At 42.3% G+C, this 24,241-nt stretch overlaps 4 protein-coding genes across 6 annotated transcripts; all 4 read left to right on the top strand.

Annotated features, from left to right (window-relative positions):
* Positions 1-3,426: 3,426 nt before the first annotated feature.
* On the top strand, positions 3,427-5,393 carry LOC311023076 (beta-crystallin B3-like). 2 transcript variants are annotated; one of them, XM_084024744.1, is made up of 6 exons: positions 3,427-3,533; positions 3,854-3,951; positions 4,190-4,308; positions 4,419-4,551; positions 4,754-4,896; positions 4,993-5,393. In XM_084024744.1, the coding sequence occupies exons 2-6, from the start codon at positions 3,877-3,879 to the stop codon at positions 5,240-5,242; spliced, it is 720 nt and encodes a 239-aa protein (XP_083880870.1). In that variant the 5' UTR covers positions 3,427-3,533; positions 3,854-3,876; the 3' UTR covers positions 5,243-5,393. The 2 variants fall into 2 exon arrangements, with proteins under 2 accessions (XP_083880870.1, XP_083880869.1); XM_084024743.1 differs by having other exon boundaries at positions 3,445-3,533; positions 3,843-3,951.
* Positions 5,394-9,229: 3,836 nt separating this feature from the next.
* On the top strand, positions 9,230-11,704 carry crybb2 (crystallin, beta B2). 2 transcript variants are annotated; one of them, XM_084024950.1, is made up of 6 exons: positions 9,230-9,236; positions 9,553-9,640; positions 9,823-9,941; positions 10,607-10,739; positions 11,143-11,285; positions 11,387-11,704. In XM_084024950.1, the coding sequence occupies exons 2-6, from the start codon at positions 9,578-9,580 to the stop codon at positions 11,553-11,555; spliced, it is 627 nt and encodes a 208-aa protein (XP_083881076.1). In that variant the 5' UTR covers positions 9,230-9,236; positions 9,553-9,577; the 3' UTR covers positions 11,556-11,704. The 2 variants fall into 2 exon arrangements, with proteins under 2 accessions (XP_083881076.1, XP_083881077.1); XM_084024951.1 differs by lacking the exon at positions 9,230-9,236 and adding an exon at positions 9,267-9,290.
* Positions 11,705-12,528: 824 nt separating this feature from the next.
* On the top strand, positions 12,529-14,876 carry LOC311023065 (cytoplasmic tRNA 2-thiolation protein 1). Its single transcript, XM_084024728.1, has 3 exons — positions 12,529-12,636; positions 12,865-13,365; positions 13,513-14,876. The coding sequence occupies exons 2-3, from the start codon at positions 12,870-12,872 to the stop codon at positions 14,046-14,048; spliced, it is 1,032 nt and encodes a 343-aa protein (XP_083880854.1). The 5' UTR covers positions 12,529-12,636; positions 12,865-12,869; the 3' UTR covers positions 14,049-14,876.
* Positions 14,877-21,047: 6,171 nt separating this feature from the next.
* On the top strand, positions 21,048-24,223 carry LOC311022646 (tubulin beta-1 chain-like). Its single transcript, XM_084024086.1, has 4 exons — positions 21,048-21,149; positions 22,356-22,464; positions 22,575-22,685; positions 22,780-24,223. Exons 1-4 carry the CDS (start codon positions 21,093-21,095, stop codon positions 23,838-23,840), a joined length of 1,338 nt encoding a protein of 445 aa, XP_083880212.1. The 5' UTR covers positions 21,048-21,092; the 3' UTR covers positions 23,841-24,223.
* The last annotated feature ends 18 nt before the right edge of the window (positions 24,224-24,241 follow it).

The following is a 24,241-nucleotide window of genomic DNA, read 5'->3' as shown; positions in this document are numbered from 1 at the left end:
GCTACATGTCTGTCTCTGTTTCTATGGCAACGTTTACAAAAAATCCTACATTTTCTCAATTTTTGTGGTATTTCTGTGATCAGTGATTATTGCCTTAGTCAAGCTTTGAGTCAATTGCTCAGGCGTGTGTTATGAATTATGAGATGATAGATGTCCCAAACAGCTCAAGTCTCATCTCTGTATTGAGGATACAACTGTTGGGCTGTCATTCGGTCTTTTCCCATTTCTTTTGAACTGTAATGGAAAAAGATTCAAGATTTTCTCATGGCAGTAATAAATACTTGCAAAAGCCAGTCGTGTGGTCCGTGTTAGTCCAGTCCGTTTGTAATATGTTCTTGTACTTCTCAGTGTGTATTCCAACACAGATCACTAATGCAGATATTCACAAAACAAGTTGGTTGTACTACAAGAGCCAACTTTTCACAGGGTCCTCAATTCATACACAGCCTTATATTTTCTTCAAAACCAGCAGATGTAGGCTCACGCCTGTGTTTTGAATGATCAGATGATAGACGGGAATGGAAGAAACAGCTCTGTTTTTAGATCACAAATCTTGCCTGTAATTTCGAGAAAAACAAATAATTAGCTGTTGTTCTGTCATAGTCTTTTATCATTTCTGGGAAAAAACAATGCATCCTAACAGAATAGTCCAAGCTCTTCAGAGGCAGGTCTTCCATCTGAGATGATTTATAGATGTGAATTTACCAAATGTTGATTGAAATCAAATCACTTACTAAAAGTCTTATTTAGTCAAGCAAGCTAAAGAAAATCATTGGTGAAGTCGATAAGATTATTTGATGAGACCTGTGAATATTATACGTACACTATATTGCCTAAAGTATTCACTCACCCATCCAAATAACTGAAATCAGGTGTTCCATCACTTCCATGGCCACAGGTGTATAAAAGCAGCCCCTAGGCATGCAGACTGTTTCTACAAACATGTGTGAAAGAATGGGTCGCTCTCAGGAGCTCAGTGAGTTCCAGCGTGGTACTGTGATAGGATGCCACCTGTGTCCAGTCGTGAAATGTCCTCACTCCTAAATATTCCACAGTCAACTGTCAGTGGGATTATAACAAAGTGGAAGCGATTGGGAACGACAGCAACTCAACAAGAAGAGGTAGACCATGTAACATGATGGAGCGGGGTCAGAGGATGCTGAGGCACATAGTGCACAGAGGTCACCAACTTTCTGTAGAGTCAATCACTACAGACCTCCAAACTTCATGTGGCCTTCAGATTAGCTCAAGAACAGTGTAGAGAGCTTCATGGAATGGGTTTCCATGGCGATCAGCTGCATCAAAGCCATACATCAGCAAGTGCAATGCAAAGCGTCGGATGCAGTGGTGTAAAGCACGCCGCCACTGGACTCTAGAGCAGTGGAGACGTTCTCTGGAGTGACCAATCACACTTCTCCATCTGGCAATCTGATGGACGAGTCTGGGTTTGGAGGTTGCCAGGACAACGGTACTTGTCTGACTGCATTGTGCCACGTGTAAAGTTTGGTGGAGGGGGATTATGGTGTGGGGTTGTTTTTCAGGAGCTGAGCTTGGCCCCTTAGTTCCAGTGAAAGGAACTCTGAATGCTTCAGCACACCAAGAGATGTTGAACAATTCCATGCTCCCAACTTTGTGGAACAGTTTGGGGATGGCCCTTCCTGTTCCAGCATCAGTGTGTGACCTCACAAATATGCTTCTGGAAGAATGGTCAAAAAGTCCCATAAACACACTAAAGCTTGCGGAAAACCTTCCAGAAGAGTTGAAGCTGTTATAGCTGCAAAGGGTGGACTGATGTCATCTTAAACTCTATGGATTAAGAATGGGATGTCACTTAAGTTCATATGCGAGTCAAGACAGGTGAGCCAATACTTAAAAGTATTTAAGTATTGGCATTAAAGTGTGTGTGTGTGTATATATATATACACACTCACCGGCCACTTCATTAGGTACACCTTGCTAGTACGGGGTTGCCTTCAGAACTGCCTTAATCCTTCGTGGCATAGATTCAACAAGGTACTGGAAACATTCCTCAGAGAGTTTGGTCCATATTGACATGATAGCATCACGCAGTTGCTGCAGATTTGTCGGCTGCACATCCATGATGCGAATCTCCCGTTCCACCACATCCCAAACGTGCTCTATTGGATTGAGATCTGGTGACTGTGGAGGCCATTTGAGTACAGTGAACTCATTGTCATGTTCAAGAAACCAGTCTGAGATTATTCGTGCTTTATGACATGGCGCGTTATCCTGCTGGAAGTAGCCATCAGAAGATGGGTACACTGTGGTCATAAAGGGATGGACATGGTCAGCAACAATACTCAGGTAAGCTGTGGCGTTGACACGATGCTCAATTGGTACTAATGGGCCCAAAGTGTGCCAAGAAAATATCCCCCACACCATTACACCACCACCAGCAGCCTTAACCGTTGATACAAGGCAGGATGGATCCATGCTTTCATGTTGTTGACGCCAAATTCTGACCCTACCATCCGCATGTCGCAGCAGAAATCAAGACTCATCAGACCAGGCAACGTTTTTCCAATCTCCTATTGTCCAATTTTGGTGAGCCTGTGCGAATTGTAGCCTCAGTTTCCTGTTCTTAGCTGACAGGAGTGGCACCCGGTGTGGTCTTCTGCTGCTGTAGCCCATCCGCCTCAAGGTTCGATGTGTTGTGCGTTCAGAGATGCTCTTCTGCATACCTCGGTTGTAACGAGTGGTTATTTGAGTTACTGTTGTCTTTCTATCAGCTCGAACCAGTCTGGCCATTCTCCTCTGACCTCTGGCATCAGCAAGGCATTTGCGCCCACAGAACTGCCACTCACTGGATATTTTCTCTTTTTCGGACCATTATCTGTAAACCCTAGAGATGGTTGTGCTTGAAAATCCCAGTAGATCAGCAGTTTCTGAAATACTCAGACCAGCCCGTCTGGCACCAACAACTATGCCACGTTCAAAGTCACTTAAATCACCTTTTTTCCCCATTCTGATGCTCGGTTTGAACTGCAGCAGATCGTCTTGACCATGTCTACATGCCTAAATGCATTGAGTTGCTGCCATGTGATTGGCTGATTAGAAATTTGCGTTAACGAGCAGTTGGACAGGTGTACCTAATAAATGTGTGTGTGTGTGTGTGATCATGCTGATACAAACTCAAAACATGTACATGAAAGGTGTGAGGAGGTTTGCTGTGGTTGAGTCCCAGTGTGTGTGCATGTGTGTTTGTGCTGAGCGGGGCTGTTTACTGAATCCTCTTGGCTCTCGGTCCCGGTGCCCACACACAGTGCTCACTGGCAGCCGGGCGGACCGGCAGGGCAGCGTGTGCCAACACAGCTGCCTATTGAGAGGCAGCGTTACGGACACAATGTGAGCGACAGACTTGCTGTATCAACAGCTCCCCCTTTTCTGCTGTTGTGGCCAGAAATAAACCATAAATACCCCCCCTGCCCCTGCCCTCTAATGGCTCAACTCCACCAAACACTAAGTGGGACCGAAAAAGAGGGACACTACCACTTCCAAGCAGGCATACCCAGGTAAAACCAGCCTCTGGACACACTTGGTGTGATAATTCCATTGCAATGGAGTTAGATGGTGCTGCATCAAGTGGAGCCCCTGGTTTGGATTTTAGATTGTAATGGAACTACTAATATAATCCTCTGATTCATTCAGCTGATTTAATGATAATTGGCAAATGAATGCAACCCTTCTATGCTATAGTGAGCTATAAATTCCAGCGATGACATTGAGCTTCCTTTTCGCGTGCATGTGCACGTCTGTGCATGTGTGTGAGTGCGCTTCATGCATTTATGTTACGATGGTGCTTTTCCTGTTTGTGTGTGCTGCTGCCAAACAGTGGAGGAGCAGTGGACCAGGAGGATGTCGGAGCAGCAGAGCGCCCCGGAGCAGCTGGCTGCTGGGAAGAGCCAGGGTGGAGCTGGAGCCACATATAAGGTACCCCAACCAGCTTCTCTGCAGGGATGCAAACCTGGTCCAGAACCACCGCAGAGTCCCACTATAGGTCAACTGATTTATGTTGGCTGGTTAACTCACATCTGAATACAAGCTACTGTTAGTGATTCTACAGTATTGTGTGGTTCTCACAATGTGTCTCCTTTATAACAAATATGAAGGCCTTTCTCCCCCTATTGTGTCTCCATGCTGGTGAATCTGGTCCTTTTATATGATCCAGGTGTTGCTATTTGAGTTTGAGAACTTCCAGGGCTGCAAGGCAGAGTTCTCTGCAGAGTGTAAAGATGTGACGGATAAGAGCCTGGAGAAGGTTGGATCTGTGATAGTTGAATCAGGACCGTAAGTAATTGTCTCTGGAAAACATATCTAGTTTATAAAATATACAATGTTTGATATGGTGTCAGGTAGAGTAAAGTCCTTTTCTTTTTATGTGAAATGTTTCCTGTCAGCTGGGCGGGCTATGATCGGCATGGCTTCACAGGGGAGCAGTTTATTCTGGAGAAGGGCGAGTATCCACGCTGGGACACCTGGACCAACAGTCAGAACAGCTACTCTCTCTTGTCTCTAAGGCCTCTCAAAGTGGTGGGTGGCATCTCAATACAAAGCTGACACTGCAGCATGAAACTCTATAAATGTGTGGAGTTTCAAATATGAGCTGCCCACACATTACTTCCCTGCATCATTTCAGTCAACATTTAATTTCGTCATTTTCTTTTTCAAATGGAAATGATCTACTGTAGACTACATGTGAAGGATGTGTCCATGTGTGTGGTTCCCTCTATAGGACAGTGCTGAACACAAGTTACACCTGTATGAGAACCCAGGATTTACTGGGAGAAAGATGGAGATTGTTGACGATGATGTGCCCAGTTTGTGGGGCCACGGTTTTCAGGATCGCGTGGCGAGTGTCAAGGCTCTTAACGGAACGTAAGCCCCTTCCTTTCTGATGTCTACTTCCTTATTCTGCTTGACTGTGTGATTATGAGACATGCATCACAGTGAGTCTGTCTCCCTTTCCTCCAGATGGGTTGGCTACATGTACCCAGGCTACAGGGGGCGTCAGTTTATCTTCGAGAGAGGAGATTTCAAGCACTGGAATGACTGGGAGGCCCCTGCACCACAGATCCAGTCTGTCCGACGTGTGCGGGATATGCAGTGGCACAAGAGGGGATGTTTTACTGTCCCTGAGCCAGCTCCGGCTCCTGGCCCCGGCCCCGACCCCGACCCTGCCCCGGCACCTCCTGCCCCTCCTGCCACAGCTGGAGCCAGCTGAGCAGGATCCTCTCACCACCACCCCCCTCCCCCGCAGCCTCCCCCACACTGCCCACAGCCAGCCCGCTGCCTTCAACATAACCACGGCAAACGATGCTTGTGCCCAATGAGGAGTGCCATGTATGTTTCAGTGGCCAATAAAAGTAGTTTGACCTGGAGTTGAACCTGTTTCTGGTGATGTTTTACTTGTCAGTCAGGTGGACGTGGCTTTAACAGACTCACAGAAAACCGACATGTATGCGGAAATAATGTATCCAACATGAGGCAGAAGTCGTGTGAGGCACTTTTACTGCCTCAAAGCCTCATCCAGCAGCATTAGAATCACATGACTTATTCAGCAAATCAAACATCTACTTAACAGCACTGGAAGGAGCTTTGTTGAATGTCAATATGAGCCATTGTGAATAATAGTTTTAATAAGTTAAATATTAGTCCTGTGACAATGAGCTGAGATCTGTGTTGCACAATCCAAATAGATTTAATATGCAGAATCATGTGATCATTTTTTACATTAAATTGCACATGCAAGCTATTATTTAATAGATGTTGATGTTGTATTCCAAAAATAGAAATCCTTCTCCTCATAGAATTATTCAATTGAGTGTGACCTGCATTTTAACACAAACGCACATCTGACTGCTGCACTACATGGCCTTCAGATGTTCTCAAAGCAGTAATACTGTTAGAACATCTTCCTCATTCTAACATCTCCCACACTGGAGGGCGAGGAGAAAGCTCTCAGTGAGGAAGTCTGAGTTCATCCAGTGGTTTATTATATGTTCCTGTAATTCTCAATGTATTTTGGGCTATACTTAAATCTGTGGTTTTTAACTGGGGCGTAAAGCTTTCACCCAGATCTCTCATACAGATATACACTAAACAAGTTGGTTTACTGTGTATGTTCCTCAAAAGCAGCAGCTGTAGGCTCAGGCCTGTGAATGATCACATGATAGATGTCACAACCAGTTTAAAGCTCTCGCCTCGGCATTGAAGATACAACCAGATGTTGATCAAAATCTTGCCTGTAATTTCAGGAAACAACTCCAATAATGAAGTGTTGCTGTGTCATACAGTCTTGTTTCTATTGAACAGAAATGAAAACAGAATGATCAGAATGAAGCACAACTACAACAACATATAGAAACTGGAATCCGTCTTTTCACATGCATCTTTTTTTCACCGAGGTCAGTGTGTAAAGGTAGCTATACGGGTGTTCACTTGCTTTCTGAAGGCTGCAGCACAAAACAGTTATCTATTTTGGAAAAGTTCAACATTAAAAACATGTATTTGATAAAAAAAAAGATTTCTCCGCCCAAGTATAGTTGTTTTCAAAATCCCTGCAAAGTATATCTCATGTGATCACATCCTCAACCAGTCTTATAGTGTCATAACTTGTGAAATTCTATATGATTACTTGGTACCGTTATGTCATATTTCATGCATCTGTGACTGAAATCTCAAACTTCATATATTCATACGTACTGTATATAAAACTTTTAGTTTGATAAAAGTGACTTCTCTGTCAGAAATAGTTGTTTTCAAGGATCCAGCAGTGTAAGTAGATGTGTCCCACCTTTTCCAAACTGTGTTTAACTATCTTGAGGATGAAGTGCTTATTGTAAATCACTCCCTGCTGTCCCACTGAAAACTGCTATTGTGAAATCTCTCCTAAAGAAAAGTAACCTGGGTCCTTCAGTGCTAAATCATTTTAGGCCAATTTCAATCCTTTCCTTTTGAAGTAAAATTCTTGAGAAATTAGTTTTTAAACAGCTAAATGATTATCTAAATTTTAGCTGTGTATCTTCCGCCCTCACCATAGCACTGAGGCAGCTCTAGTTAAAGTTGTAAATGACCGTTTTAGAAGCGTTGTGTACGATACAGCCAGCCATCACCTCCTCATTAACAGAGTACAAAAGTGTGTTGGCCTCTCTGGCTTGCTTTGAAAGCTTATCTTATCTGTCTGGTAGAGACTATTTTGTATCCCTTGGTGACCACTCCTCAGCTAACACTAGCATAACATATGGGGTTCCTCAAGGTTCCACTCATGGACCTGTGTTGTTTCATTTCTATATGCTGCCACTGGGAAATATCATTAGAGGATTCATTTGAATAGCTGTGCCGATGACACACAACTGTACATTTCTTTATCATCCAATGACATCTGCCCTCTTGCTAAACTGGTTCAATGCATTGATCACATCAACTTTTGGATGTCACATAATATAACACATACTGTGCAATGACTAATTAAACTCTTTGGTACAATATGCCAAGACCCCAGCAAAACTGCTTCTTTTGAATCTCACATCAGGAATCTCACTAAAACGGCCTTTAATTAACTTAGAAATATTGTTAAAGAGAGAGTTTCTCTCCCAGGCAGACACTGAGAATGTCATGCATGCTGTTATCACCAGCAGGCTTCCTTACGGCGATGCTCTTCTTCCTGGTCTAAGAAAGCTTTAAACAAACTCCAGATCATTGCGAATGCAGCAGCATGTGTACTGACCAAGACCAGGAGCACACATCTCACCCGTCCTGAAGTCCCTTCACTGCCTCTTAGTCTTAGAATAGACTTTAAGGTCCTTTTATTGGTGTTCAAATCCCTCAATGGACTAGCGCCTGAATACCTGTCAGACATGCTCTCAACTTATCTCAACTTCCCCTGAGATCACTCCGGTCCTCTGACACTCCTATTGTTCCCTGGGTGAGGACAAGGAGTTACGGGGAGGCTGCATTAATGAAGGGCTGAGGGCATCTCAATCTGTAAATACCTTTAAAAAGAACCTTAAAACGCACCAGTTTAGCATTCTCTTAATCTTCATCCCTTTTTTGTATTTATGTATTTTCCTTGTATTGTTGTATTTTAATTTTATTGTTAAGCACCTTGTTGCAATTTTGTACGAAAGGCATGCTATAAATAAATAAAAGTTTGACTTTAAGTTTGTAATTATATCATGTTGGGAATGAAATGGTGTGTAAAAATTAATAAATTGGTTGTTTTTGTTTTTTAAAAGATACTTTTTTTTACTCTTTTAAAAGATTTTTCAGAAGATATTGAAAAGGTATCACAAGTGAAGTAAATTAAAGTGAAGTGGAGCAAAAAGCACCAGGCGGTGCAGTATGTTTATGAAGTCTCACAAATTATTCACATAAAGTAACGGAATCGCAAATCAAATATGGAGATGAGAATGTTGAGAAAATCTCTCTCTTATCTGAAATCTCTACAAAAGTTTGTATCTGTGTGACATGCTCACTTTGATCCTGTTTGTGCATTGAAGTTTGACATATTATTTACAGTCTAACACACAATATGTTTTCTTCTAAAGTAGACATTCACTTCCATACCCTTGCAGGATTGCCATGCACATGCAGCATCATTAAAACTACAATGAAAGATAATGAACTTTGGTTTCACTGCCAACAGTAGAAAGAAGATGTGCAGTAAACAGGTTTGACGAGGTTGAAGCGCTGGAACTTCCCAGCAGGTGAGAACACACATTTTGACATGAAACCTGAACAGTATTTTCTAGAAATTGAATATCAAATAAACCGACTGTTGTGGAAATAAATTCAGCATTATTTGGAATAGTTATTGAAATCAGTGTGAATCTCTCCAGCACAGTAAAACTCATCTTTTACAATCCTTCTCTCTCTCTCTCTCTCCCTCTCTCTCTCTCTCTCTCTCTCTCTCTCTCTCTCTCTCATTGTAGGTGTGGGACTCTTGGCACTGTTTGTGCTGAATCATGTGGATATCGAACAATGACTGGCTGGACAAAACTGACAACTAATGAAATAACTTTGTGGGAGTGTGACACCCCAGGGTGGGGGGAGGCTACATGGTGACCCCTCACTTCAGTGTGCTGGGCCTATGGCAGGCCGACCTGCAGGCTGGCTTGGACACTGTGGGTACTGTTGGCAGAGTTTCCACCCCTGGGCGTCCCATATAAATTGAGCTCATCGTGCCATCCCAAACACACTGGCACAGACAGGTACTGGTAAGAGGTTCATGTCCATCGCACTGTGTGTTTAAATCAAGCTTGTCGTTTTTGGTCAGTATTTGTTTTCAGTTTGCTACCATGTTTAATGTTGAAACTCTATCTCCCATGTTGCATTGTTGTAATTCTGTGTTTAAAAGGCTGTGACTGTGAGAAACTAGTTTTGGAGGGAGAGAGGCACTTTATCCATGTGTGTGGCTAAATGATATAAAACCAGGTCATTGCAGCAGTCTGACCTGCTAATGTGTTAGATAGATCAATTTCGTAAATCCATAGATTTTTATCTGAAATGGAGACGTTTCATTTTTCTTTTCAGTTTCATCTTTGCCGATCCATTCACTATGGCCACAGACCACCAGAACCCTGCATCCAAGCAGCAGCAGCCAGGCACCAGTGCATTTAAGGTGAGAGGAAATCAGCAAATCAATTACAATGTACAACTTCCTCCTGGAGTAGGAACTGGTGCATGCCCTCTCTGGATACGTGCATCCTCCGAACATCAAACTGGAAACAATTGGAACTCTTGAAAATTGAGACCAGTAGCTCTAACACTCACACTCTCCCCTTTTCTCCTTTCGGTACATAGCTGGTTATCTATGAACAGGAAAATTTCCAGGGACGCTGCCATGAGCTGACTGGTCCCTGCAACAACCTCCAGGAAGCAGGCGTGGAGAAAGTGGGCTCCATACTGGTGCTGTGTGGACCGTGAGTGGGTCAGACAGGACACAAGGAAATCATTAGGACAAACAGAGATTCAATTTCATTTGATTTGTATAGCCCTTAATCACAATTGTTCCTCTGAGGCATTTACAATCTGTATAGTATACAACATCCTCCGCCCCAGGACCCCATCAAATAGGTAAAACAAACGTTTAACAGGGAAGCAGAGAAAGAATGTGTACAGAATAAACAACAACAATTACAACATAGTCAATCAAATACATGTAATGAGGGCAGTAATATCAGAAACAACAGAAGTGGCAGAAAAACAATAGTAGGAAAGGATTATCACTAAAGATCAGCATCAGTGGGTGTAATTCAATGATACAAATAATGAAGCTCAAATAGTAGCATTGTAAATAATAGAAATAATGTAATAGTTGGTGCAGGTCCACGGCAGCAGGTACAAGCTGCGCCAGCGCAAAGACTCCTGGGAAGAAGTCAAGTTAGTAACATGCATGAGGGAGAGGGGGACGGGCTCGGTGTATCAGAGTAAGACAACATGGTCAGGGGTCAGTCAAGAAAACTGTGTATGTGTATGGAATGAAACGGAGGGAAATAGCCAGAAAAAAACAATACATGTGTGCTACTAGTTCTGTTTCCTGTAACACCAATCACAAGCCTCCATCTGTTTCTCCCCGCCCACTCAGATGGGTGGGATATGAGCAGGCGAGCTGTAAGGGCGAGCAGTTTGTGTTTGAGAAGGGGGAGTATCCTCGCTGGGATTCCTGGACCAACAGCAGGCGCAGTGACACCATTATTGCATTCCGCCCGATTAAAGTGGTAAGAAAGACTCTACCTATGCATGCAATATGACAGACAGACAGACAGACAGACAGACAGACAGACAGACAGACAGACAGACAGACAGACAGACAGACAGGCAGACAGGCAGAAAATGAACGGTAGCTTTTCTGTTCATGGACAGTTCCTTCAACCCTAAAACAGAAAATTGTGAAGTTGAACAGTATATCGTCTCATCTAACATTGAGAGACACTTCTTTGATCCTAAAATGGAACGTTTCTCAGCCACTTCTACGATACAGAACATTCCCTCATATTAAAATGAGTAATTATTATTGGCGCATATTTATACAGACTTTTCTTAGTGTTCATACTCCCATCAGTCATCCCATCGGTTGTTAACAAATCATCCACTGGTTGAATTGTTCTGCTCCTCTCTTAGGACAGCCAGGAGCACAAGATTGTCCTTTACGAAAACCCCAGCTTTGCAGGGAAGAAGATAGAAATCATTGATGATGATGTCCCCAGCTTTCATGCACACGGCTACCAGGAGAAGGTCTCCTCTGTTCGGGTCCAGAGTGGCACGTGAGTCCATTCTCTCCACAGATGTGTGATACTGCAAATAACTCACTACGTGTCTCTTCACCTAGAACTATCTCTTATCTGTTTCCCCTCTGGTGCCCCAGTTGGGTGGGCTATCAGTATCCAGGCTACAGAGGCTATCAGTACCTGTTTGAAAAGGGGGAGTATAAGGACAGTACTGAGTTCGGAGCCCAGATTCCTCAGATCCAGTCGGTTCGGCGTGTCAGGGACATGCAGTGGCATCAGAGGGGTGCTTTCCACCCCGTCAACTAAGCTTGTGACTCTGTCCCATCATGAACCCTGACCTCGGCCTTGCTCCCTTCCAGCATCAACACCTTTGTCCTTCATTTACACCACACAGCTTTTTGATATCTATTGCATCTGTTGCAGTAGTGACATTCTTTGAAGCAAACTAATAAATATCTATTGCTTACATTTGACTTGGTTGTATGATTTACTTGAGTTTCACCCAGGCAGCAATTCTGAAATGCCTTGAATTTCCATTCTCTCTGCTGGCCATCAGGGGACGACTCATCTGGTTGCAAAAAGAAATCTATGAGAAAATGAGCCTACTACTGGTCTCAATTGCTAGTTTTTTAGATGCCTTCTTCAAAACAACATGATGTTAATTAAGTAAATTAACGTCCCATTTAGAGTCAAAAAGAAACAGCAGCGTATGCTTTAGGGCATGGCCACCTTATGATTGACAGGTCTCTACCATAGCATCAATCCTGTTGTTATCACTCTACCAATGCAATTAGCTACTAAGATTAATTTAACACTAAGCTGTGAAGTTTAGCTTGAATTATAGAAGCTAACTTCGTTAACAGCTTTTGCACCAGAAGCCAGCTTGAGCCAGATAAAGCAGTAGAGTTACTGATCCACCCGTCGCTCCTCCACAGTCCAAATATGGTCACTTCTGTTTATTGATTACACAAATCTCAAAATGGCTTCAAAAGTGTAGTCCACAACCCAAAGGATGACTTCTTAGTCTATGGTTTCACCCTGTGCCTAAGTTCTTTGGCAGATTTCTTACCAACACCCTAAAGGAACAGCATGTACAATAAAACTTAATGTCAGTTATGCGTAATTAATTATTTAAATGGTCTACGACGGTAAAATAAACGTCTATGCCGTTAATATTGCAGTTTAATGTGCACAGGCCAACTCCCACAACTAGGTGGCGCTGCAGGGGAAGCAGCTGCCGTCACTTCCTGTTTTCCGTTGCGAAAGCAGGAAACTACACATGACGATAGACATGCCGCTTGGTCGGGTTACGTTAACGTTGTTGGAGCTGTTCTTCGTACTTCCTCCCCACGTCCTCAACGCAGCCGTCGGTTCACCGGAGACGTCGGTAGGAACATGAAGCTAATGCTAATGCTAACACGATGATGATGTTGACATGAACATGCTACAGCGTCATGAAGTTGATGCTAGACGGTCTGCTGTCGTGTAAAATCAGAGATCATTGAAAATGATCAAACAGTCAGAGTAAACATCAACAGTCGGCTTTGTAAATGAGTGGGTATTTAATCGTTTTTAACTGGAAATGTTTAACTAATTGAACGTTGTCATCCCACAGTGAAGATGCCGGTCCTGTGCAGTAACTGTGTTGACAAGCGTGCCGTGATGAAACGTCCCAAAACAGGCCACTCGTTGTGCAAGGAGTGCTTCTTCTGGGCCTTCGAGGAGGAGGTGCATCAGACGGTCGTGGCAGCAAAGCTCTTCCAATCTGGGGAAATAGTAGGCATTGCTGCCTCTGGTGGAAAGGACTCCACAGTGCTCGCACATGTGATGAAGCTCCTAAATGAGCGATACAACTACGGCCTTGAACTTATGCTTCTCTCAGTGGACGAGGGAATCTCTGGCTACCGAGATGACTCCTTGGAGACGGTGAAGAGGAATCAGCAACAGTATGAGCTGCCACTGAAGATTGTGTCGTATGAGGAGCTGTATGGCTGGACTATGGATGCTATAGTGAAGCAGGTGGGACTGAAAAATAACTGCACCTTCTGTGGAGTATTCAGAAGGCAGGCGCTAGACAGAGGAGCCATCATGCTGAAAGTGGACAAGATATGCACAGGTAAATCTGAATAGCATTAAAATGTGAATGTGAGGATTTCAACTTTGAAATGTGAGCGAGGTCAGCACTCTTAGCCTTAACGTCAAAGAACATATATTTTGATACAATGGCTGGATATGTGTGTGTGTGTGTGTGTGTTTTCCACAGGTCACAATGCTGATGACGTGGCAGAGACGGTGTTAATGAACGTCTTGCGAGGGGACATAGCCCGTCTGCGCCGTTGCACTGCCATCTCCACCACCAGTGAAGGGGAAGGGGTCGTGCCACGCTGCAAGCCCCTCAAATACGCGTATGAGAAAGAGATTGTTCTGTATGCTTACTTTAAAAAGTTGGACTATTTTTCCACTGAATGTATCTACTCTCCCAATGCTTATCGTGGCTATGCAAGGACCTTTTTAAAGGACCTGGAGAGCGTAAGGCCAAGCTCCATTATGGATATCATCCACTCAGGGGAGAACCTGTCTGTGCGGGAGGGGGTGAAGATGCCCAGGCAGGGGACCTGCAGCCGATGTGGCTACATCTCCAGCCAGGCTCTGTGTAAGTCATGTGTGCTGCTGGAGGGGCTGAACCAAGGTCTGCCGAAGCTCGGCATTGGCAAACACCACCGTCTGCATGACAAAATCCTCTCCCAGCAGCCCCTCACTGAGAAAGAGATGCGCAAACTAAAATCTGTCGACTTTTGACAATGATTATCCGCTGTTTTATCTACCACTCTTTTTAAAATAAGCCATGTCTTACCATTATATAAGAAAAGACTTAGTCGAATGAGTTGACTGTGTTGTTTTCATTTATCATCATATACTATTTATTGAAAGTTGCCATGGAATAATTTGATTAGTTGAACTACTATGACTTATAAAGCATCTTCACAGCATATAAAGTCCATTCATTGTTGTTTTACAGCTGATAAACCCTACTATATAGACTGCAGCTGATGTTTAATTATCGATGAGTGGTATGTGTATATTACACACATTATGAGAGGAGATGCTGGGACTTTTTCAACATCTTTGAAAGCTTTTATTTTGAGTTATTCACATCATTTGTACCATGAAGTTATTAAACATTAGCTATGAACATCAGTTGTATTCCCAAATACTGGATATTTAAGGCGTATGCTAAAAAGACATTTAAGGAAGGTGCATCTACCAGGTGTGTGAGGTGCAGTGACACAGAGTAGCTACTTTTTTGTGAAGTGAAATTGTGAATATATCTCTCACTGATGGCATGTTTAATTTTTGTTATTTCTTATGTACCAATACAGCAACCTGTGTGGAGGATATGATGATTCTTATGGTCACATTCCAAGGTGTTTTATGAATTCTAATTTAAAAAAAAATGCTTTGTCCCATATCTTCTTGTTTCTCCAGTTATGTTCTTGATTTGAATGAGGAGGATTATGTAATTATTCTCATGGAAATTATGAATTCAGGTTCAGGAAACAGTGAAAACCCCATTCCATTTGTGAACTTTTGATACTGGATTAAACAGCACTTTATTCAAAAAGGGCAAATAGAACAGGAAGGTGTGCATTTTGTAATCACAATGAAACTTTAGAACACGTTGTGTGTTAGTGTCTGAAATATGTTGGTTAAGAAGGGAACTTCTATTGAACCTAGAGAAGAGAAGTTGATATGATCTATGTGAGCTCCTCTCCCGTTAAAATTGTTAGTTTTCTTTCAGTATCTTAGGACAACAAATTTGATAGAGATAATATACTATACAGTGGTGTGAAAAAGTATTTGCCCCCTTCCTGCTTTTTTCTTTTTTTGCATGTTTGTCACACTTAAATGTTTCAGATCACCAAACAAATTTTAATATAAGGCAAGGATAACTCAAGTAAACACAAAATGCAGTTTTTAAATGAAGTTTTCTTTTATTATGGGGAAAAGAAAATCCAAATGTACATTGCCCTATGTGAAAAAGTATTTGCCCCCTAAACCTAATAACTGGTTGGGCCACCCTTAACAGCAGCAACAGCCATCAAGCGTTTGCGATAACTTGCAATGAGTCTTTGACAGCGCTGTGGAGGAATTTTGGCCCACTCGTCTTTGCACAGTCGTTGTAATTCAACCTTATTGGAGGGTTTTCAAACATGAACCGCCTTTTTGAGGTCATGCCACAGCATCTCAATAGGATTCAGGTCAGGACTTTGACTAGGCCACTCCAAAGTCTTAATTTTGTTGGTGATGGCGTAGGGTACGTATTTTTTCGCTACACTGGGAATCTCAGTAGGCTCGGTCGAGATGAACAACATTCAGATATAGTTTAGTTACAAGATGATTGAAGTGCCTCCAGTGTGAAAATAAAATAGGATTAAAATTATTACAAGATCTAATATATTTTCAGGGTTCCATTGAGGCAATCAATCACTTTTAAGCCACCGTCCTTTATGTCTTTAACCATATCACTACTCTTCATGTAATGAGATTTGTTTCTCCAAATGAAGTTTAGATGAATTTGATTAATAGATTTGATCAGTTTATTTGGGATGGCATTAGAGTAGGCTGGTAAATGCATCTAGAAAGAGATTCCATCTTTGTTAGATATATTTGACCAAGAATGGAAAGGTCTCTTTGGACAATGAATTTAACTGCATTCCTTTCACTTATTTTCTTTTGGTCTTTTGTGAGGTGAATTCCCGGTTATTTTATCTCTGATTTGACTGGAATATTACAGATATCTTTCAGTGGTGTGCCATGTATAGCAAATAGTTAACATTTGATGTGTTTAAAGTTAGACCTGATGCTTTGGAGAATTTGACAATACTTTCAATAGCTGTTCGGATCCGATGTCTAGTTTTTTTTTTTTTTTTAAATAATGTGTCATCTGCTACACTCTTCTTCAGTCAGAGTGTACATAAAGCAACTCACTGTCATAATCACACCCTCGACCTCATCTTATCTTATGGCGTTGAAATTGAACACTTAATAATCTTTCCTCAGAATTCTTCTTTATCTGACCATTACTTGATAACCTTTGACTTATTGCTGCTGGACTTCGCTCCTCTAGGAAAAAGCTACTACTCTCGGTATCTATCGGATAGAACTGTAGCTAAGTTTAAGGAAGTAATTCCATACGTATTCGAAGACTCTCTGTAATGCCAGAGCAGCCTACTAGTCATCTTCAATAGAGGAAAATAAAAACAAGCCTAGATTTCTTTTCAGTACTGTAGCCAGGCTGACAAAGAGTCACAGCTCTACTGAGCCATGGATTCCTAGAGATCTTATAACGACTTGAACTTTTTTAATGATAACCAACCAGACTACTCAAAGAAGTCTATCCCTTAGTTAGCGCGTCGTTACTAGATATGCTCGATGTGTCTTTATTAACAGGCTATGTGCCACAGTAATTTAAAGTAGCTGTAATTAAACCTCTTCTTAAGAAGCCTACTCTAGATCCAGGGGTTTTAGCAAACTACAATACGTCCTTGAATGTGAGTTAAACATGGTGAAAGCAGCTTTTAATGTCTTAAACCATGAACAAACAGCATAATATTGAAGACTTTTGTCATACTTTAAGTATATAAATTACACAACCAAATCAAATAATAATCTTAATTTGAGCATAAAGATTTTACATTACAGTAGAAAAGTCTCCAAAGTTTGATATTGAATAACAGTTTGTCTCTATGCTCACTATGAGACAATATGTGAGTTATGATCAGAAATGGTGGATAGGAAGTATCAGAGATGTTTCAGATCAAGATGAAGATGTACTGGTTCAGTTCATGCACCCACATGGCCCTGCCAAGAGTTTCTACTGGCCAAGAAGAGAAGACATGTGCAATGTCCCACTGCAGCATAGAATTGCAAGATTTGACGTTCCCTCTACAGAAACTGGGCGCATGTATGCCATCAAAAAAGATGAGCACAACAGAGCAGAGATGTACATTAGACAATTTGTAAAGTGACTGACAAATTAATGAATGTGACGAAGGAATTGGATCTAAAAGATGAATAATGTGTGATCCCTCATAGTGAGCATAGAGACAAACTGTTATTCAATATCAAACTTTGGAGACTTTTCTACTGCAATGTAAAATCTTTATGCTCAAATTAAGATTATTATTTGATTTGGTTGTGTAATTTATATACTTAAAGTATGACAAAAGTCTTCAATATTATGCTGTTTGTTCATGGTTTAAGACATTAAAAGCTGCATTTTAGAAAATCACTGCAACAAATTGAGGCAAAACACCCTCCCGATTTTTTAATATGATTTTAACAAGAATTTGATCTTTAAAAAAAAAGTAAGTTTGGACCTGATACCTGTTGTCAGTTTTTTGGAATATGACTCTGAAGTTGGGCAAAGATGTGTTTACTTCCATTTTTGAGCCTTAATATCTGTGAAACTAATCATCTAAGAGAAACCATATTTTGTAGAATGTTTAAGCTAACACCAGAGATAGAGGCAGAAGTGATAGAAGTCTTTTATCTGTAAAAATGGGAGCTCAGCCACTCTTCGAATGTACTTTATTTCAACAAGCCACATTTTAAGTACCTACCATACTAAGTTATCATTGAGCTACACCCCTGATATTCCATGTCTGGAGGCTATTAGTAACAGATATACTCTGTAAAAAGTTTTAAGGCCACAGGTGAGATAGTTTTCCAGATATTGCTGTTTAAAAATGGCTTTTCAGAGTATGATGCCAAAAACCATCTAAACTACCCTTCATTCAATGATGTTTCATGAGAAAACTATTGACAGTAGAGACCATATATTTTGGATTTGTCCTATTAACAAGTGTGTCTTTGTACTAGAATTTTTTCCGGACATTCTGAGATGGTCAGGTGGGAAGCATTTGATGAAATGACACGGAATGACCCAGCTACTATTGATGGGAGTCCAGTTGCCTACGATACAGCGTTGGTGGAACAGTAGGTGATGTGAATCATTGATTGTCTACCAGTTATTTACTAAACGACACATTTCTACAGATTTCAAAGATTCAGTTAAAAAAACAACCCATGACATATTCACATGGTAAGGCGCTCCCAGCTGGAGAGATTCTGGTTGTGGCCACTAGGTGGCAGTGTTGGCTAGGCCATTCGTTTCCACAAGAAGTAGGTGAGGATGCTTGTGGTGAATGCCAGCAGTGTCCAGCAGCACACGCCTCTTCACCTGGCTCTCCAACCCCTGCTTCTCTCCAAAGCGTGACACAAATCCACTCTGTCAGAAAGCAATAAAGAGATGAAAACGTCATATTAAATCATACATTTCAGAACACTGGACTGTGATAACAGGATGTCCTGTTGAATGGATACACCAATCGTTTTTGGGGAGTATCTTCGTTCCTGAATGCAGTAAGAGAGCGTTCACACATGATCGAGGAGAGAAAAGCTGTCTCTAAAGGAGCACATAGTCCAAACATCTGGTTTGTATTGATTTGACTTCTAAGTTTGGATTCGGCATGTGGAAACCAATTGATTATCATTTCTTTGTTGTTGTTTTTAATAAAATGATGAGTTAATTTTCATAGAAATTGATATGCTAATGCAAATTCCTAAAGAAATATAAAATGTTTCCTCAAAGTACGACTAACTCACTGACAAAGAAAACAGGAGTTAGATATGATCACCAAACTGGGAAATCTACTGTAACTGCAATGTGTGGTCTGCAGTGAGTATTGTACCTGATCGATACCCAAAGGCAACAGAGTGCACAGGCAATGCACAAAGAGTTTAAGACGCTGGGGGTCGAAGTGAATCCACCTCTCCATGGGAAACCACCAATATCTAAATGTGAGCTGATTGGACCAGAACAAACCTGCTGAATCTGTTTCTCCAGGAGGTCGCAGGAAGAACAGACCAGGCTCAGATGAAAGATGCTCCCAATCTGCATTATGTTTTTTTAAATATTGCTCAATACTACAATACTAACTATTCGATTTAATCATGTGCCTGGATGTGCCATGTTAATCAGTGCAGTGCCACAGGTTTTCACTGTTGTTTGATATGATGGAGCCTGGTCGCAGGGGTTTTGAGTTAGATACTTACAAATCTAGTGTTGTATGACAAACTGTATATAAGACGTGGATGTGGTCATGGTGACGTCACCCTTCGGTTTGTAGACAACAGTTTTGAAGCTTCGAGTTCGTCATTTTGGCTGTCGACATCCTGGATTTGAACTGTCGCCATCTTGGAATTCTTGCTACAAGTGAAGGCAAGTGACCATGTTTTAACTCTGGAAGAGTGACTGCTGGATCTGACAAACACAAGCAGCAGACTGAGACCCTGAGCAGCAACCTTACTGCATCTGTCTCACATCTGGCTTCTGGTTTGAAGCTGTTAACAAACTTGTTTTCCATAGTTCAAGGAAAACTTTACAGCTACGTGTTAAAGTCATCTTAGTAGCTTATTGCAATTGCAGCAACGCCGTAGCGGCTTTTCAAACACAAGCTAGCCATGCTCTGAAGCATAATCCGCTTTATGGTCTATTCAATCTTAATGGACCGTAACTAACTAAGTTACATTTCATTTAATTTAACTGACACTTTTATCCAAAGTGACTTCTACATACGGTACATTAGTTTCAAATAAACAGACTTCAGAGTGCTACATATAAGGGCAGGATGTCAGTGCAATTCATATATATATATATATATATATATATATATATATATATATATATATATATTGGCATCCCACAGGCTAATGGAAACCATGAAGAGGCCACGAGGAAATCAACCTCAGCCAAATACCTCCAGAGAGTAAGGCAGGTCCTGAAAAGTCAGCTGAACGGTAAGAACAAGGTCCGAGCCATCAACATATACGCACTACCAGTCATCAGATACCCCGCTGGTATCATAAGCTGGCCAAAGGAGGAGATAGAAGCCACAGATATCAGGACTAGAAAGCTCCTCACCATGCACGGAGGGTTCTCCGTGCATGCACCTTTTATGACATGGATTAATGTGGATTAATGTGTCACAATGTGTCACATGGAATCAAATCCTGTGTATGGCATTAATGTTCATTTTGAATATACTGATTCATAAGACGAAGTCATGATCGAGCGATACCATTAGCAGCTCTGTGTTACCTGGTCATCCGGTGCAGCATACATGTGAAGCAGCATACATGAATGTGAATGGGATGGAAGTTGCATGGATGGAGGCTCCTATCAGGCCACTCACATGTTCGTAAGACAACGTCTGCAGACAGGGAGATTTCCTGTCTCTTGTAGAGAGGTTTTTGATGTGTAGAAGGTTTCATCAGAAAGGAAAGTACAAGAGTAATATGGATCATGATGTATATTTTGGTGACCAATCAACAGTATGGAACATTATTATAAGTCTAAAGGCGTTTCCACGTACGCCAAGTTCGGACTTGTGGCCTTAGTAGTTCAGACTTGGCTTGTAGTTTGACTCGGGAGTCCAGACTCCGGAGGACTTTTGCTGCGACTGATGACGGTGCACAAATCCACCAGAACGCAAGACAAGAGCGCAGATTGAGAAACGGCGTAAGGCTTGCTCAAAATTAAGAAATATTAAACGTTAGGCCTACTATCGATGTGATTGGCAGGCGGGGTAGACCAATGGTGGAGGGGCATTTTAACATTTGATTGGTTCAAAATGGTGTCTGTATATTATGCTTGCGCAAATGAGCCAATTAACATTCGAGCTGAGACTTAGGGGGCGGGTCTTTATGTAGTATAAAGACGAGCGTTGAGCCGTTGACTGTACATTCATTGAGAGCTCATACACCACATCCAGAACCAAAATGAGAGAAATTGTGCATCTTCAAGCCGGCCAATGTGGAAACCAGATTGGCGCTAAGGTTAGTTAAACTATATTTCGTTTGACTCGTGACTCACGTCGTGTTCTCCGCCGGGCTCTCTGCTCCCGGAGCTGGCGCCTTGTGCCCGTCCGCGCCACTGAAACCACACCCTGCAAGTATAAATGTGTCCTCTTTGTGAAAATGGACATTTAAAGCTGAACGAAACGAATGCCATTTTGGGTCGTCTTCAGTACCATCATGTGTTGGCGTTAAAGACTAATATAACGATTTAAACGTATTTTTGCATTTATAAAACATATCTCTAAATTAACGTATGCCCGCCTGTTGTAGAAAATCGTTAATACTAAGTTCAAAAACTGCTGACTGATCCACGTTGATTTGGATTTGCGGAAAATGGTTCGCATTGTTTGTTCGGCAACGTTACCGCAATGCGAAAAAAGGAAGCAAGGATTTCTGGTCAAAGGAAGACGACACCGATAACGTTATATTGACCTTATATTAACCTTATAAACGCGAGCCGCTGGTTTAATGGCGGTAAAATGGGTTTACGTGGCTTGTATAACCGGGGTGTTTGAGGCCTACTTGGCGATGCCTTTTTCTAGCGCCGGGCCTTTTTGCCCCAATGAGTAAGCTTCTGCTTCTATTGTTTAATGGCGGCTGGCAAATAGCTTTTAGGTGCATTACCTCCACCTCCTGGACTGGAGTGTAGACCTGAACGTGTTTTGTGCCACTACATTAATTACTCATAACACTGGTATCTACGAACTATGTGGAAATATCCTGGTAGGCAACCCCATGTCATTGCTATTTAATAACTATAGAGATTATTTTTTGCCTTTTTTTTGACCGAGTGAATGACAAAAGGGCAGTAGGTCACACACAAATCTGTGCCACTGCAGCAAGGACTCCGCATTAGTCCATCTGAATATGAGACGATACACAAAATATAATGTAATGGTCAAAATAACTATTTACGATATTAACCCATGATCAAATTATGCTCAAAACATCAGCAATCAAATGGTGTTTGATTTATATTTTGAAAAGAAACTTTTATTTTGATTTCATTACAGATGAGCAGCATTATCTATCTAGCTCCAACCGTTATTTAAAAAAAAAACTTGAATGAATTTTAACTGTCTAAACATTAATGACTTGCATATTTAATGGATGAATGTTGTCATCAACGGAGGTTGGCATCATTTGAGCATGAGGAGCTAAAAGGTTTGCGTTCTTTCCTAATAGTTTTGGGAGGTGATCAGTGACGAGCATGGTATTGACCCAACTGGTACTTACCATGGTGACAGTGACCTGCAACTGGACAGGATCAACGTCTACTACAATGAAGCCTCAGGCAAGTTGAAGCTGGTCTGCTTTTATTTATTTATTTATCTATTTATTTATTTTGTTCCATGAATGACATTTAATTTGTTCACCACCACTTTTTTTTAATTTTTTTTATAGGTGGTAAATATGTGCCCCGTGCTGTACTGGTTGATCTGGAGCCAGGTACCATGGACTCTGTGAGGTCTGGTCCTTTCGGCCAGATCTTCAGACCAGACAACTTTGTCTTCGGTAAATATTTTGTATACTTGTGGTGCATATCATGGGTAGAAGATTCAAGTTTCTCCACGTTTGTGTGAAGCTTAACCTGATTCGTCTCTTGCAGGCCAGAGTGGAGCTGGCAACAACTGGGCTAAGGGTCACTACACAGAGGGGGCAGAGCTGGTGGACTCTGTCCTGGATGTGGTGAGGAAGGAGGCAGAGAGCTGTGACTGCCTTCAGGGTTTCCAGCTCACACATTCCCTGGGTGGAGGTACTGGTTCCGGTATGGGCACCCTGCTCATCAGCAAGATCCGTGAAGAGTACCCCGATCGCATCATGAACACCTTCAGCGTGGTGCCTTCCCCAAAAGTATCAGACACAGTTGTTGAGCCCTACAACGCCACACTGTCGGTCCACCAGCTTGTAGAAAATACAGACGAGACCTACTGCATCGACAATGAGGCCCTTTATGACATCTGTTTCCGTACCCTGAAGCTCACAACCCCCTCATACGGAGACCTCAACCACTTGGTCTCTGCCACCATGAGCGGCGTCACCACCTGCCTCAGGTTCCCCGGGCAGCTCAACGCTGACCTGCGTAAGCTTGCTGTCAACATGGTGCCGTTCCCCCGTCTGCACTTCTTCATGCCGGGCTTTGCCCCCCTCACAAGCCGAGGCAGCCAGCAGTACCGAGCACTCACCGTGCCAGAGCTCACCCAGCAGATGTTCGACTCCAAGAACATGATGGCTGCCTGTGATCCACGCCACGGCCGCTACCTGACCGTGGCTGCCATCTTCCGTGGCCGCATGTCCATGAAGGAGGTAGACGAGCAGATGCTGAATGTGCAGAACAAGAACAGCAGCTACTTTGTTGAATGGATCCCCAACAATGTCAAGACCGCTGTCTGTGACATTCCTCCCCGTGGTCTCAAGATGGCCGCCACTTTCATTGGAAACAGCACCGCCATCCAGGAGCTGTTCAAGCGCATCTCTGAGCAGTTCACAGCCATGTTCAGGCGCAAAGCTTTCCTCCACTGGTACACCGGTGAGGGCATGGATGAGATGGAGTTCACCGAGGCAGAGAGCAACATGAACGACTTGGTGTCCGAGTACCAGCAGTACCAGGATGCCACTGCTGAGGAAGAGGGGGAGTTTGATGAAGAGGGTGAGGAAGACCTGGCCTAAATGTATCACTTTTCCAAATATCATCTGCCCGATTGTTAATGCAAGCTGTAATGTTCCAAGTAATTTCCAGTTCTTGTTCAGGAAGAGGGTGAGGGCTCTGCTGTACAATTGTTGATGTGAACTGTCATGTTCAATTTCCTTCAAGTTTTCATTGTTCAGTGTATCGTTCATTTAAAAAGTTCTCCTTCACGTTCCAGTCTGCCTTCCTTGTTTTTCTGCCCGAGTATGTGATGAAACTCCTCACTGACTTCATGTGACGGTAATGCTAGGTGCTGCACCACACTCTACATGGTGTAGCTGTTCACTGCTTTTTTTTATTTTGTCAAATGAGATTTTCCATACCACAAATGAAGGTGTTTATATATTAAAATGTTTTAAACTGGCATCTGAGCATTGACTCT

The sequence above is a fragment of the Eutrigla gurnardus genome (assembly GCF_963514095.1).
Source record: "Eutrigla gurnardus genome assembly, chromosome: 13".
In the NCBI taxonomy this organism is placed as follows: domain Eukaryota; kingdom Metazoa; phylum Chordata; class Actinopteri; order Perciformes; family Triglidae; genus Eutrigla; species Eutrigla gurnardus.
This window is presented reverse-complemented; position numbering and strand designations above follow the sequence as displayed.

Coding starts and splice junctions, on each gene's coding strand:
- LOC311023076 (XM_084024743.1), top strand. CDS start 3,460: ATGGCTCAACTCCACCAAACACTAAGTGGGACCGAAAAAGAGGGACAC. Junction 4,309..4,418: donor GTGATAGTTGAATCAGGACC/GTAAGTAATTGT, acceptor GTTTCCTGTCAG/CTGGGCGGGCTATGATCGGC. Junction 4,897..4,992: donor GTCAAGGCTCTTAACGGAAC/GTAAGCCCCTTC, acceptor CCTTTCCTCCAG/ATGGGTTGGCTACATGTACC.
- crybb2 (XM_084024950.1), top strand. CDS start 9,578: ATGGCCACAGACCACCAGAACCCTGCATCCAAGCAGCAGCAGCCAGGC. Junction 9,641..9,822: donor CAGGCACCAGTGCATTTAAG/GTGAGAGGAAAT, acceptor TTCGGTACATAG/CTGGTTATCTATGAACAGGA. Junction 10,740..11,142: donor CATTCCGCCCGATTAAAGTG/GTAAGAAAGACT, acceptor CTCCTCTCTTAG/GACAGCCAGGAGCACAAGAT.
- LOC311023065 (XM_084024728.1), top strand. CDS start 12,870: ATGCCGGTCCTGTGCAGTAACTGTGTTGACAAGCGTGCCGTGATGAAA. Junction 13,366..13,512: donor AGTGGACAAGATATGCACAG/GTAAATCTGAAT, acceptor TGTTTTCCACAG/GTCACAATGCTGATGACGTG.
- LOC311022646 (XM_084024086.1), top strand. CDS start 21,093: ATGAGAGAAATTGTGCATCTTCAAGCCGGCCAATGTGGAAACCAGATT. Junction 22,465..22,574: donor CTACTACAATGAAGCCTCAG/GCAAGTTGAAGC, acceptor TTTTTTTTATAG/GTGGTAAATATGTGCCCCGT. Junction 22,686..22,779: donor ACCAGACAACTTTGTCTTCG/GTAAATATTTTG, acceptor CGTCTCTTGCAG/GCCAGAGTGGAGCTGGCAAC.